At 43.1% G+C, this 13,419-nt stretch overlaps 2 protein-coding genes across 4 annotated transcripts in view; one reads left to right on the top strand and one right to left on the bottom strand.

The window, feature by feature from the left end:
* PTCD2 (pentatricopeptide repeat domain 2) overlaps nt 1-10,594 on the bottom strand; it is a 29,429-nt gene extending 18,835 nt beyond the window's left edge. The window contains exons 1-4 of one of the 2 annotated variants that reach the window (XM_070476799.1): nt 10,441-10,594; nt 8,542-8,634; nt 5,068-5,197; nt 897-1,014 (exon numbers count right to left, since the gene is read on the bottom strand). In XM_070476799.1, coding sequence (XP_070332900.1) covers nt 897-1,014; nt 5,068-5,197; nt 8,542-8,634; nt 10,441-10,555 — 456 coding nt within the window. In that variant the 5' untranslated portion in view covers nt 10,556-10,594. Of the gene's footprint in view, nt 1-896; nt 1,015-2,182; nt 2,299-5,067; nt 5,198-8,541; nt 8,635-10,440 lie in introns of those variants that run through there. The other variant, XM_020915689.2, reaches the window with a different exon arrangement.
* Nucleotides 10,595-10,638: 44 nt separating this feature from the next.
* Nucleotides 10,639-13,419, top strand: part of MRPS27 (mitochondrial ribosomal protein S27) — a 99,961-nt gene continuing 97,180 nt past the window's right edge. For both annotated transcript variants that reach the window (XM_070476797.1, XM_020915660.2), the window contains exon 1: nt 10,639-10,745. In XM_070476797.1, the coding sequence (XP_070332898.1) occupies nt 10,716-10,745 (30 nt within the window). In that variant the 5' untranslated portion in view covers nt 10,639-10,715. The remainder of the gene's footprint in view (nt 10,746-13,419) is intronic.

Here is a 13,419-nt window from a genome sequence, read left to right as displayed (position 1 = left end):
TCCATACTGTTCTGAAGCCACCTCTTCTTAGATTACTAATATATTATGGTCATCTTTTTAATACCTGTGGTCCTTTAAATAGGGACAAGCTGAGAATTAACAGTTTCTCCACAGATAGAAACTTTATATGAAAAAAAATAAGAGGCAAAAGGACAACCTAGTCATAGAGATTCCTAAAAGTATTAAAATGTCCCGGGAGGCCAGCCCTAGTCCCCTAATTTAATAAATGTTTCTGACCATGGATGGATTTATAATGTCTCTGAGTTCCTATAAAATAGAAATAATAATAGTACCTACCTGGTCAGGGTAATTGTGGAAAACAAATGAAATGAAATATGTAGACTGCTTAAGAACAATAATGAGGACAGGGTAAATATTCAGTGGATAATTACAAAAATAATTATTGTTACTTCTGCTTTTAGGAAAAGAAAATCAGATTATGTGAAAGCAGAAATTCTGAAAACAGAAAACCACCTGTCAACATAGCCTTCAGCCAGAAGTAAAAATACAAAAGCAGGAGAGAAGCACAGATGAAGAATGGGAAAGGCGGCCGCCTCAAACTGTCCCCACTGAGCGCGCCTCCAAGGAGAGGGTGTCGGCCCCCGGTGGACGTACATCCAAGGTGGGTAGATACCTTGCAATCTGTACCTGCACCTCTTCCACACCGGTTCTCACCTCTGTACGAAGAAACCTACCCCTCTCCGTAGGCAGTGACTCCAAGGACACCTTAAAAACACAGGGAAGAGCTTGTTCCCTTAACCTAGCAGCCTCTCTGTGAAAATATAACCCAGGAATAATGTGTATAGAAGAGCTGCCCTTCCTAACATCACTGAAAACACGCCCTCCTCAGCACAAGGAAATCACGGTGGCAGGAAAAGCCACCGGGAGACAGTAACCTGGTCTTTGATGAGCTCCACCGCAGAGTCCTCAAGATCCAGCTCATAGCACAACCTCATGAAAAGTGGTCCAAACTTGTACTCTCCCAAAGTGATGTTCCTGTTCTCTGCATGGTACCTGGTAATCAAAATAATTCAGTGAGCCAAACAGTGGGACTGGGGAAAAGGACACACAGACTGTGGCATGCACTCTGCTCGGTGCTGGGCACACAGCAAAGAGTGCAGTCCTCTCCCCATCTGGAGGGGAAAGCACAGAATTAAAGATGATCAGAAAATCCTGGAAAGCAGAAGTATGTTAGGCATTTAAATAAACAAACAAGGTTCATTAGAGGCCCACATACTCTGAAGTTACAAGAAGTAAAATACAGGTTGTAATCATCCTCTCAAATTTACCAGCAACCTGCTAGGACTGAGTGTGAGCATGTTAGGGAACAGCAGGGGTCTTGCATCTGTAAGCCCATCAGGATGGCACCATCTCTTTCTATGCTTCTGGGGAGGAACGAGGAAAGGAGTGGGGTGATGCTCCATCCCCCTCATGTCTGGCTTTACCCCCATATAGGACGGCAACAACCAGTAGATGCATTTTAAAATCTAGACCTATCACTCCTTTTTTCTTGGCTCAGGGAAAGGTATATGTGAACCATAATCGCTGAGCCAAACAAGTTAAATGCAGCTTTGAAATTTTAGTTTTAGAAGAAGGCTAATTTCAAAGACGTGATGTTTTATATGTATGTGGCCTGGGATTTCTACAAGTAGCCAGTCTGCCAGTTAGAACTGCAGAACTGAAAATTGCTCGCAAATCTCTCCTTTCAATAATCAACTCTTTCTGCTTTAGACACCAGGAAGACAATCTGGTGACAAAACAAGTAACTCATGATTACATGTAAATCAGATTTTAGGGAGATTCATTCATTATGTGACTGAATCCCAGATACCATGGGGAAAAGCTCTGGCTTTAACAGAATGTTTTTTAACCTTTATTCTGCTGCAATCACTGAGGAAAGTCATAACAGCATAATGGATAGTCCATTCTAAACATATATACTACCAAAGAGAATGATGAATGTACCTTTAAAGATGCATTTCATAATCCAATTATAAAAGTTATAAAAATACTCATTGTTTCATTTACAGTCATTATGAATTAACTTATCATATCAAAACATCAGGGGCTTCCCCAATGGCTTAGCAGGTAAAGAATACACCTGCAATGCAGGAGACACAGGAAATGTGGGTCAGGAAAATCCCCTGGAGGAGGAAATGGCAACTCACTCCAATATTCTCACCTGAAAAATCCCATGGACAGAGGAGCCTGATGGGCTACAGTCCACAGGGTCGCGAGAAGTCTGCCACAACTGAGCGACTGAGCAGACAATGCACATTAAAACATCAAGCTGTACACCTTAAAAATGTAAAATTTATATATGTCATCTGAACCTCAGTAAAGCTGGAGGAAAGAAGAAACACATATTAACAGGCAGTATAGTTAGTGATTCAGGACTTCTAGACTCTTGATTCCAAAATAATAGTTTACATCCCAGCTGTTCTACTTACTGTGTCACCATGAGCAAATTAATTAACCACACTGTACCTCAGTTTCCTAATCTGTAAAGTAGAGATAAGAAAAGGACTCAAAGAGTTTTTGTGAGGATCAAATGAGATGATATGCCTGGCACACAGTAAGTCTTCCATGTACGTTACCTCTTATAAAATGTAAGGCATGCTGAAGAAAATATCTTTAAATAATCAATGTATTTCAGTAAATAGTCTCAGGAGAGATGTGTGTCAGATTAACAACAAAACTAACATGAAAATTTTCCCAACTTAAATGACATTCACACCAATGAAAGCGCTAGAAAATCAGAGAGGTAATATGTCACCTCCTCTTGACAAGAGACATTCGAGTTCGAGGATCTAAAATCCCCTATAAACCAAACAGCATATGGTCAAAACCAGGAGGAGATTCAGTTGCTCCTTGTATTTGGCTCAATAAGGAGCTTATGTTCCAGCTCACTGCTCTTCTTCCCCAACGAGGGGCAGCCTGTCTCAGAAATAAAGAAAATAGGTTGGGGAGGTCGAGGACCACCCCCCCAACTCATCCAGCTGTCCACAAACAGAGGGAAAGGACAGCAACGGGGCAGAGAGTTACTAGCGTCAATAAAGGGATTATGAGTCACACATTACGACAAAAATAAGAGTGGAAAGAGTGTTTAGAATGTTATCCTGTTTTGTTGCTCTTGTAAACATCTGATAGCTTTGGCTAGTAAAAAGAAAACAGAGCAAAAGGAGCCAGAGGTATCAAATGATTCAACTTTATGAAACTGAAATCGCAGATTTAGGTTTGCAGACACAGTGTGACTGTGAATTACCATAATCCCTTTTGGAAAATAATCTGGCAGTCTGCATTGACAAGCTTTAAAAGGTTCCTGTCCTCTGATCCCCAAAAGAAGGTTTTACACATAGCGTTTGCTCATCATAGCACTGTTTATCCTGGAAAAATCAGAAATGATTTAGACATTCAACAATAGGGGCACAGTTAATTAAAATACCTAACCTATAATGGAATAGTGTATAGTCATGAAAATATGATTCCTAGAGTGTTAACAAGCAAAAACATTTATGCTACAATGCCAACTAGAAAACAAAATATCCTGTTACATACACAGTAATAGCCACAACTATGTAAAATAAACCCTACCAAAACTGCAAAATCTTGCATGAAAAAAAAAATTGGTGGGAAAACATATCAAAATATTAACAGTGGTTTCTTGGATGTGTTAGACAGGCCCCAAGGATGGCTGCCATCAACTCCTCATGCATACTGCTCCATCCATCCACAGGTAGAATCCTCTCCCTTTCCCCATGAACCAGGGGTGGCTAACTTGCCCAGACCAGGAGAATGGGGTGGAACGAAAAGATGTGCCAGTGCTGGGCAGCTCTGCAAGGCTTGCAGCTGTGTGCTAGTGTGTCCCCAGCTGGACTTGTGAATGGTGTGTTATGGCGGGGGCAGGGGGGGCAGGCGTAGGGACACTGATGCGTCAGAAGTGCCAATGAAGCCTTCTTGGACCTCCCAGCTCAGCCCACTACATCGGACTGCAGTGCACAGGTGAGTGAGCCGATACTGGTAAGAACTGCCCAGCTGAGACCAGCCTCAGTTCCTGACTCACTGAATTGTGAGAAATAATAAGTTGTCATTTAAGTCATTAAGTTCTGTTGTGGTTGGTTATGCAGCAGGAGACAAAGCTGCAAAATGTGTAATATATTTCTTTTTGTTTTTCAAATTTTCAATGAAATTTGTGTAATTCATGTCTCTTATAGACAAGTTTGAGAAATCAGAAAGGTACACATTTAAACAAACAAAAAATATAATGTATAATTTCCAAAGAGCCACGGTTAACTTAGGGTGTATATTCTTCCAGTACTCTACATATGAATAACTTGTATTTTTCTCTGTAAATGTACAAGTGCAGGTTCATGTATAGAAATGTATCTTTAAAGAATGGTGAAAAGAAGCCATGAATTATTTTTAGAAATAAAGCCTGTTGGTTTGGTGACATCCTGCTCCCAGGAGACACCTTTGCTGGGTTTCCAAACAGCAGGCTGTGATCACACGTGAGTTCCTTCTGATGTGGGGACGTCTGATGAGGGATCAGAGACAGTAAACAGACATAAGCCGGGAGTAGGGAGGCCAGCCAGGAGCCCACTGAAGTGTCCAAGTGAGAGGAGTGAGGCCTGAACTCACACACAGGTAATGAGGACAGAGAGAGGAAGGCTGGGGTGAGAGACGCCAGGTTGCGGACACGGAAGAGCAGATGAGATCAGGGGAAAGGAAGACTGGTCAGGATGAGAACAGTCAGCAAGCAGAGGTCCGTATACACTGAACGTGAAGGCTAGAGGACGTGTGCGTGGACTGAGTGAGTAGTGAGGCTGGTGATCTGGGCCGTGAATTATCTGTTTTCCTATCTTCAGCACCTGGCATGTAGTAGGAACCTAATAAGCTTTTGTTAAATGAATGAATATAAACATGTGGTGCTCAGGACAGGCACCTGGACAAGAGACTTGGAAGTCGCCAGTGTAGCTGAAGATAGCTGAAATCTTCCAGGTGTATGCAATTGCTCAGGAAAGGGAGACAGTGGCAAAAGGCTGGCAGTATTCTAAGGAAGTGCCTCACCTGTAAATGACATGTTTAGCTAGCTCCACGTCATCCCGGGATGCACACAAATGAAGCAGAGTTCTCAACTCCTCTTTCAAGATGAGCTTATTCTGGGTCAGTTTCTCTTCCAGCTTTCTCAAATAGGTTTCTGGAAGAAAGCACAGTGTGGAGGTGGCTATCACTCAGGCTGACTCGGACTATTCAGGAGTCTGACCTCAGGGAGAAGGGGAGGCCAGAACCCAGCACCTTGCAGAGACCACTGAAAGGGGCTCATGGCCACACAGCTCCCATCACTGGCTGGTCTTGAGCATCAGAGATGGTGTGTGAAGCAGCGCATCTGTGTCACAGGGCGCAGGCCCAGGCCTCACTCCAGATTCCCTGCACAGGGTCTCTGGGAGCAGGAGCACAGGAATGTACATTTTTTACTACCTGGGTGATGCTTATGTAAAGTTTGAGAACTAATGTCCAAACAGGCTTAGTCCAGAGAACTGTATCTACAGGTGACCTGTGAGGAAAAAAAAAGTAACCAAGATATCCAAACCATCAGTTGGTAGGGCACCTAGCAGGAAAGCTGAAAGGAAAATGTGAAGATGAGTCAACCCACAGTGGAGGACTCACACGAATCAGGAATACTTCACATCTCTTCCATTTGATTCAGCTTTACCACTTTTTCCTTCCTCCTGGTCCCTCTCTAATCAGTTGTTAGAAAGTATGCCACAGTACTGTATAATGCACAGAGGGTAAACCTGTCCTCTAACTGCAGCAAACCGTCTTCCAGTAACCAGATCATTTCAAGGTGATCACTATCTATGTCCTTTGTCTTGTATCTGAACCTACTGTGGAGACAAACCCCAACAGGAAGCACTGCTTCCTGGCATTAGGAGGCACTGTATTCTTGGCAGAATGTGGGCTGAGAGGCAGGCACCAAGCAAGCATCTGCTTTCCAGAAGGCAGGGCAGTTCTCACCCTCAGAAGCTGCCAAGGAAAGTCTACAGGATTTGTTCCAAGGCACAAAGCTCTGAAGGAATGCTGCCTGAAGGAATGGTGGGATATACATTTAAAACACAAAATTGCGAAGCTGAAGTAGATGCTGCTCTCAATTTACTAAGAAAAAAGGCCCCCCAGGTTTGGGTTATTGCAGTAGACCCTCCAATCTTTATTTGCAGGATCTTGTAATGGCTAAAGGTTTTAGAATTGGGAAGACATGGGCTGAAATCTCCCAGGTATCACCAGTGATAAATAACCCACCTGCCAATGCAGGAGACATGAGACATGGGTTTGATCTCTGGGTCAGGAAGATCTCATGGAAGAAAGCATGGCAACCCACTCCAGTATTCTTGCCTGGAAAATCCCATGGAGAGAGGAGCCTGGTAGGGTCCATGGGATCGCAAAGAGTCAGACACACTGAGGCGACTTAGCATGTACGCATGTGTGGGCTGGAATCTAGGCTTTGCTATTTGCATGCTATGGGGAGGTTTGGGGAGGCTTATCTGTGAGACTCAATTCATGTATAAAGTGGAGATCATGATACTGACCTCATGGGGTCATCCTAAGATAATGCAAGTGAAGTAAAGCCCTTAGCACAGGGCCCAGCATGTAGTAACTGCCAGGAAATCACAGAGGTTATTATTCTTACTTTCATTCTTCAGTCATGAGGATTTATTCTATTAAATATTTCTAAACAATTTCCAACTTAAAAAGATTTTAATAGGATGACTTTACATCTTGTACTTCTTAATATGTCCAAAATTTCAGCAAATATAATTTGTATTTTAAAACAATCAATAAGATTTAGGTGCTTATTGTATATTCATATTCAGAAGTATCCTTCTTTGTGTGAGAGACACAGGAAAGGGTAAGGTATGCTTCCTGCCCTGAAATAGCTTAGAATCTATTTGAAAAGACAAGATATATTTACATAAAGATATCTGAAAACAGTGACAGAGTAGGTGACACGTGACAGTATAAACCTAACAGAAAAAAAGAGAAATCAAGCAGCAGAAAGAGCAGGCGTGGTGGAAGTAGAGAGGCAGCACAGGAGGGACGGGGCTGGGTCGGGCTGGCGGAGATGACGGGGGTTTGGCATCGTTGGTGTGGGAATCAGCACGAGACACAGCACGGAGCTGCGGGGGAAAGGTGGTGAGGGGAGAACGTGACTAGATTAACAGGAAATTACAAAGAATTCTAGATCTACTATGGAAGAGCTAGGAACCTGGGGAGAAGGGGGAAGTTTGTACGTGATGTGGTATACAGAACAGTAAGTACCACTGTGGGTTCTCATAATGATGAAATGTGGACAGGATCTTATAGGTAAATATCTGACAGTGGGGTAGAGTGGCACTCATTATATTAATTGACTTTTAGAACATATGCATGACCATCACAGCCTTAGAAAGATTGTGACAACTGGAGTAACAACCGGACTGTGACATGAAGCCCTAACTGCAAACTTCACAGAGCTCCAGACGACTTGGGGTAAGCAGAAAAGACTGAAGTCAAATCTAGATTGAGTCTACTAAAGTGGAGACTCAATTCTCTGTCACTCTTTTATCTTCTTGTTCTGTAGGTGATTTTGTATAACAGTATGGTTAGCAGAGTAATGAAGGAAGACTGATTTCTAGAGGGCTGGACTGTAGAGATGGGAAGCAAGTATTCATTAGGTGCTCACAACATCCAACAGTGAGGAGGAAAGCTGATAAAGTCAATAGAAAGTTATTAAAAAAGAGGGGAGTCTTACTGTGTTTATAAAAGGATTTGAATTACTGGGGAAAACTCAATGTGCAGAAGAGGAAATGAATGCAATAAGATTTCTCAGATGCTGAAAGGGAACAGGACCAGGGGTCGTGGTGGTGTCTTTAGCTGTTTACAATAGAAAGTTTCAAACATACCAAAAAGTAGAGAGAGATCATCTCCCAGCCATAGCAATTATCCTTGTTTTGCTAATTTTTTAAAGAAATCTGTTTTAGACTACTGATTCTTTCAGCACAGACTGGGAAACACGAAAATACATAATATAATTTTTGTTGCATTTGATTTATCTATCAATATGTATGTGTGTACTAGAGATGCAAGGCAAATTGTATTTTTTACTGAGGGTGGCATCAAAAGTCTGAAAGCCAGTCATGTGGAGCAGTTCTCCAACTTTACTGTGCAGACGAATTGTTTGGGGCCCAAGGTTTGGCATTCCCATCCTTCTCTTACTTGCTGCTGATCCTTGAACCTAACTTCGAGTGGCACCGATCTAGAGGACTGGATGCAGCACTAAGCTTCAGTATTTCTCTGGAATCCTGAGAGAAGGGTTAAGAGAAGAATGGTAGACTCCGCAGTAATAGAGTGAAATAAAAGGTGCACACAGGGGCAGACTAGGAACTAAGAATAAATTATCTCAATTTCTTTTGAGATACAAAATCATTGAAAGAGAGACTGAATGGGGATAAAGACAGAGGAAAATTGAATGACAGATCAATGAAAGAATGAAATAGATTTGATTACCTTTGGTGCCAGGAAGATTACATGCAACAGCCACCTTCTTACGTTGAAATTCCTTTAATTTCACAGTACTGTCTGTAAGTAGGTATCTTTTAGCTAAAAATCAGAGAAAGTAAAATCATTTTGATTTTATATGATTTTAAAATCATTTTGTTTATTTTACACTTAGCAAATAACATGTGTAGAGTTTGACCGTCTCTTTCTAATAACTGATCTGATCTTCACTTAGTATAAATAATCCAACTGCTGCTGCTGCTGCTGCTGCTAAGTCGCTTCAGTCATGTCCAACTCTGTGTGACCCCATAGACAGCAGCCCACCAGGCTCCCCCATCCCTGGGATTCTCCAGGCAAGAATACTGGAGTGGGTTGCCATTTCCTCCTTTAATGCATGAAAGTGAAAAGTGAAAGTGAAGTCGCTCAGTCGTGTCAGACTCTTGAGGACCCCATGGACTGCAGCCTACCAGGTTCCTCCATTCATGGGATTTTCCAGGCAAGAGCACTGGAGTGGGGTGCCATTGCCTTCTCAGAGAAATAATCCAACTAGACTGGTACAATTATAACAGTCATCCTCATAGGGAAAAAATATTTCCAAACTACCAAAGAATGTAAATCCTCCACGAGGCTTGTCTGTGTGTGTGAAAGGAGCTAATGATTGTGTATGGGACAGTAGACAAGAATCTGGACTGCAAAAGACAGATAACAAAACAGATATATCCAGATTTGGTTTAAACAGGTAGAAGCATATAGGATAGAAGAAGTAGCTATAGTGTGACCACTAGAATTCCCAGTATTGTCCTTTTTGAAATAAGCTGTGACCTCTCAGATTTGGACTCTCAATATACACTAGATACATCAGGATTCACTCACCACGACTTAGCAGAAATGAAGAGTTTTGGAAACATTATTTCTTTTAAGATGCTGGGTTATGCATGAACTGGAACATGGCCAAAGAATCGTCCACTATAAGAACTCTGTGTACAACAATAACAGTGTAACAACAAAAATTGCTGCTGATTTCTATAAAGGTGAGCAGTGGTTACAGCAGGACTGCCTTCTGTTCAACTCGTCCTTTGCCAGTTTCCTCGAGCCTTGTGCAAATTACTTAGCATCCTTCTTTGTTAATGAGGGCTTCCCTGGTGGCTCAGAGGGTAAAGTGTCTGCCTGCAACGCGGGAGACCCGGGTTCGATGTCTGGGTCAGGAAAACCCTCTGGAGAAGGAAATGGCAACCCACTGCGGTACTCTTGCCTGGAAAATATGGGCGGAGAAGCCTAGTAGGCTACAGTCCATGTGATCACAAAGAGTCGGACACGACTGAGCGACTTCACTTTCTTTCTTTCGTTAATGAAGAAGAGAACAGTACCTCTCTCACTAGGTCTCTTCATGAGGAGAAAAGGAAAGAATGTATGTAAAATATAGTAAAGCCTGACACAAAGTGTTAAATCTTTTATTATCATTCGCCAGCACTGTCAAATTTAATCATTTCCATAAAGATATTAAGGGATAATTTTGTAAATAAAGAAAGCTGCTCAGAGTCTTTCAGATTGTTAGTTAGAGCTGGACTCTCTAGTCTTAGACCTCCTCCGCTCCCAAACTCTACAGAATAGTAGGCCCAAGGCGGAGGGGGGAGTTCCCGGGAAGCAGCAGAGCTCCATCCGAGGAAATACTACAGCCCCAAGGTCAAGAACCAGCCCAGCTGTCCTTTGCTTCCCCGGCACACGAAAGGGCTTCCACGAAAGGCAGAGACCACCACTGCACCCAGGAGCAGAGGGCGAGGGCATGCTCGGTTGCTTTCGGCCAGAGTGACTGGGGCGCTGTTATTTCTCCAAAGAGATGCCGACTGAGGTGTAAAGCTCCCTTCTGTCCCACCCATCCCCTACTTCAAGGCCCGAGGCCGCGGATACCTCCGAGAGGGCAGAGGCAGCAGGTAGAACCAGAACCTCCCACCCAGGGATACACCAAACTCCGCAGCGCCTGCAGTAGAAAGACTTGCTTCGATGTCCGAAAGGTAGCCGCCATGCTGTTCCGGGCCGCACCAACTGCGGGAGCCTGGGAGGGGGCGGAGCGTCGGCCGTGACTCCACCCCTTCCTCTGCCCGCCTCCCCCGGACCAGCATTCCTTTTGGTATGCTCCAAGATGGCGGCCTCCGTGGTGCGGCGCGCGATCCTCCTGGCGCGGAATGTGTCGATGCCTCAGCTCTCTCTGGCAGGTTAGTGTCTGCTGCTTTCGTGGGGCTGCTTCTTTAGGCCCCCTGAGAACTCTGTTCCTTGAGTAAAAGGAGTAATGGACTTTTAAGGAAAGAAGAAACCATTGGAGGTGTTTGGTAGCACAGAAAGGGGAGGTAAGGTCTCTGACCCATCTCCCTCCCTAAAATAGTGTCTTCTTATCCAGAGATGTGAAGAGCAGAGCAAGTCCTGGTATGAGAACTTCTGCGGATTATTTGACGCGTTTATGTGTTCGGGTGGTCTTTTTGCTGCTTCTGAAAAGCCCAAATATGACCCCCCCCCACCCCCGCCCTCACTGGGGCTGTGAAATTTCTCTCGCTGTTGTTTCTTTAGAGGGGGGTCAAAAACGTTCTCAACACCTGACGCGTGGCCAGACCCTGGTTTTCACTGGGTGGATGAATTTCTCGTTACTAATCTCAGTTTACCTGATGACCTTGGACACAATTTGGTTGACCTTTCTTTCGCCCAAGTTTTCCATTCAAACAGTAAATGCTAATAGTTTTGAAATACTTTGATATCTGAGTGAATGACGGCTCACTCGAAACCTGTTTAAAGGACCTGCTGATGAAGACATTGAGAAAAACTTTTTTTAATTTACAGAAGCTAAATCCTGACAGGTGTGTCTGATTATATGATTCGGCTACAGTAATCACCATTGGTTTTTCCGATACTTATTATCTACTCTTTCTATCGTACTTCCTCTAGGCCCTATTCAAAAGAAACACATACAGTTTTTCTCCACACATAAACGTGAAACCTTATCCTAGGCCACCAGAAGTTTTCTGAGGATTAGCTGGTTGACCTAGCTAATGAAAATATTTCTTGCCACACTTTAAGTAAAGTTGTCTGCCCAGTACTTGTCACCTCAGTAAGGATTAGGGTTGTAGCTGTTTACTAGTGTGTTTACTTAGGGTTGTTACTAAATGCTTTTCAATTTAAACAAGACCTTGTATTGTTAATCAGGGAAAGTATCATAGTTGCTTGGAATGTTTGGGACCAGTCATCCTAAGGAGGGAATGGAAGTTAAATAAAGGTGAATTGAGACAATTTCCAGTTACCATTTTGATCTGTGATTGAAATGGTGAACTTGTGATCAGTTAACACCTGTGTTATTCCCCTGTCGTGGCCTCGAGCTGTGGGTGGCTATTTCAATTAGTTTAAATTTTAAAATTCTGTTCCTTAGTCACATTGGTGGTGGTGGTTTAGTTGCTAAGTCGTGTCCGACTTGCAACCCAATGGACTGTAGCCTGCTTGGCTCCTCTGTCCATGGGATTCTCCAGGCAAGGATACTCCAGTGGGTACAAGGGAAGCCCAACTTTAGCTACATTTTAAGTGCTCAGTAGAGACCTGTGGCTAGTAGCTACTGTAGTGGATAGCTCCTTTATTGCAGAAAGTTACATTGCACAAAACTGGGTTAGACCACAGATGAAAGGAGTATTGAAATCAGGAACTAGAGGCTATAAGGCAAGTAATATAAGATGTCATTGTTTGGTCAGTGAGTTGTGTTCAACTCTTTTGCCACCCTATCGACCGTAGCCTGCTAGGTTCCTCTGTCAATGGGATTTCCCAGGGAAGAAAAATGGAGTTGCCATTTCCTTCTCCAGGGGATCTTCCCAACCGAGGGATCAAACCCATGTCTCCTGCATTGGCAGGCTGATTCTTTACCACTGAGCCACCAGGGAAACCCCAAAATAAAATGGAACATTATTGACCACTGGGGGTTTGAGAATGCTGAAAAGGAGCTTTACTTTAAGTCGTCAAAACATCTTAAACCATTAGAGGATAAAAGAGGAAAAAATTCATACACACTCATGACAAATCGGTATTTGGAATACGTTGGTACTTCCATCAGTTCTTCTTACAACAGATAAATAAAGGCAACTAAAATAATCCACAGGATGGAAGCAAGATTTATTGAGGTGAACCAAAAAAGGAGTTTCAGTATAAGTAGAGGCTAGAGAAGGGAACTTATTGGGCACCTACTACATAGTAGACATTAGGCGAAGCACTTACTGTTGTACATGTCCTCATTTAAATGATGATACAGTGTTTCCCCATTTTCCATATGAAGAAAAAGGCTAAGAGGCCTGGTGTAACTTGTCCAGATTTTCCTAATATTTATGGAAGGCTATGGAAGGCTAGGATTCACATTGGAGAAGGAAATGGCAGCCCACTCCAGTGTTCTTGCCTGGAGAATCCCAGGGACGGGGGAGCTTGGTGGGCTGCCGCCTGTGGGGTCGCACAGAGTAGGACACGACTGAAGTGACTTAGCAGCAGCAGCAACAGCAGGATTCACATTTAGATTTTGTGACTCTCTTTAGAGTCACACTGCTTCCCTTTGGATGGGAAACATGTTTGGAGACATTTTACCAAAAGCCAAATTAACTATACAAAAAATAAGTTTTTTATAAGTAAGTACTTACTAAGCTTCAAAATCCTGGTCTTTGGAGGCAGAATTAAGTAGAGGAAATACTCATTTTTCAATGGGTAGTTATCTTTGAATATTGTTGCTCTAAAAGTTGACTGCCTAAAGGGTAAGCAGGTTCAAGATGGGTTTATCTGCTTGGGTGCATAGTTAGAGTGGGGTTAAATGGTCTCAGAGAGCTAAACTTGTGAGGCTGATACCATCCTATCCCCTTGCTACTTCATTGTTGTCTG

This window comes from Odocoileus virginianus, chromosome 14, assembly GCF_023699985.2.
Source record: "Odocoileus virginianus isolate 20LAN1187 ecotype Illinois chromosome 14, Ovbor_1.2, whole genome shotgun sequence".
Taxonomy (NCBI): Eukaryota; Metazoa; Chordata; class Mammalia; order Artiodactyla; family Cervidae; genus Odocoileus; species Odocoileus virginianus.
The sequence above is the reverse complement of the archived record's forward strand: the minus strand, read 5'-3'. Positions and strand labels throughout refer to the sequence as shown.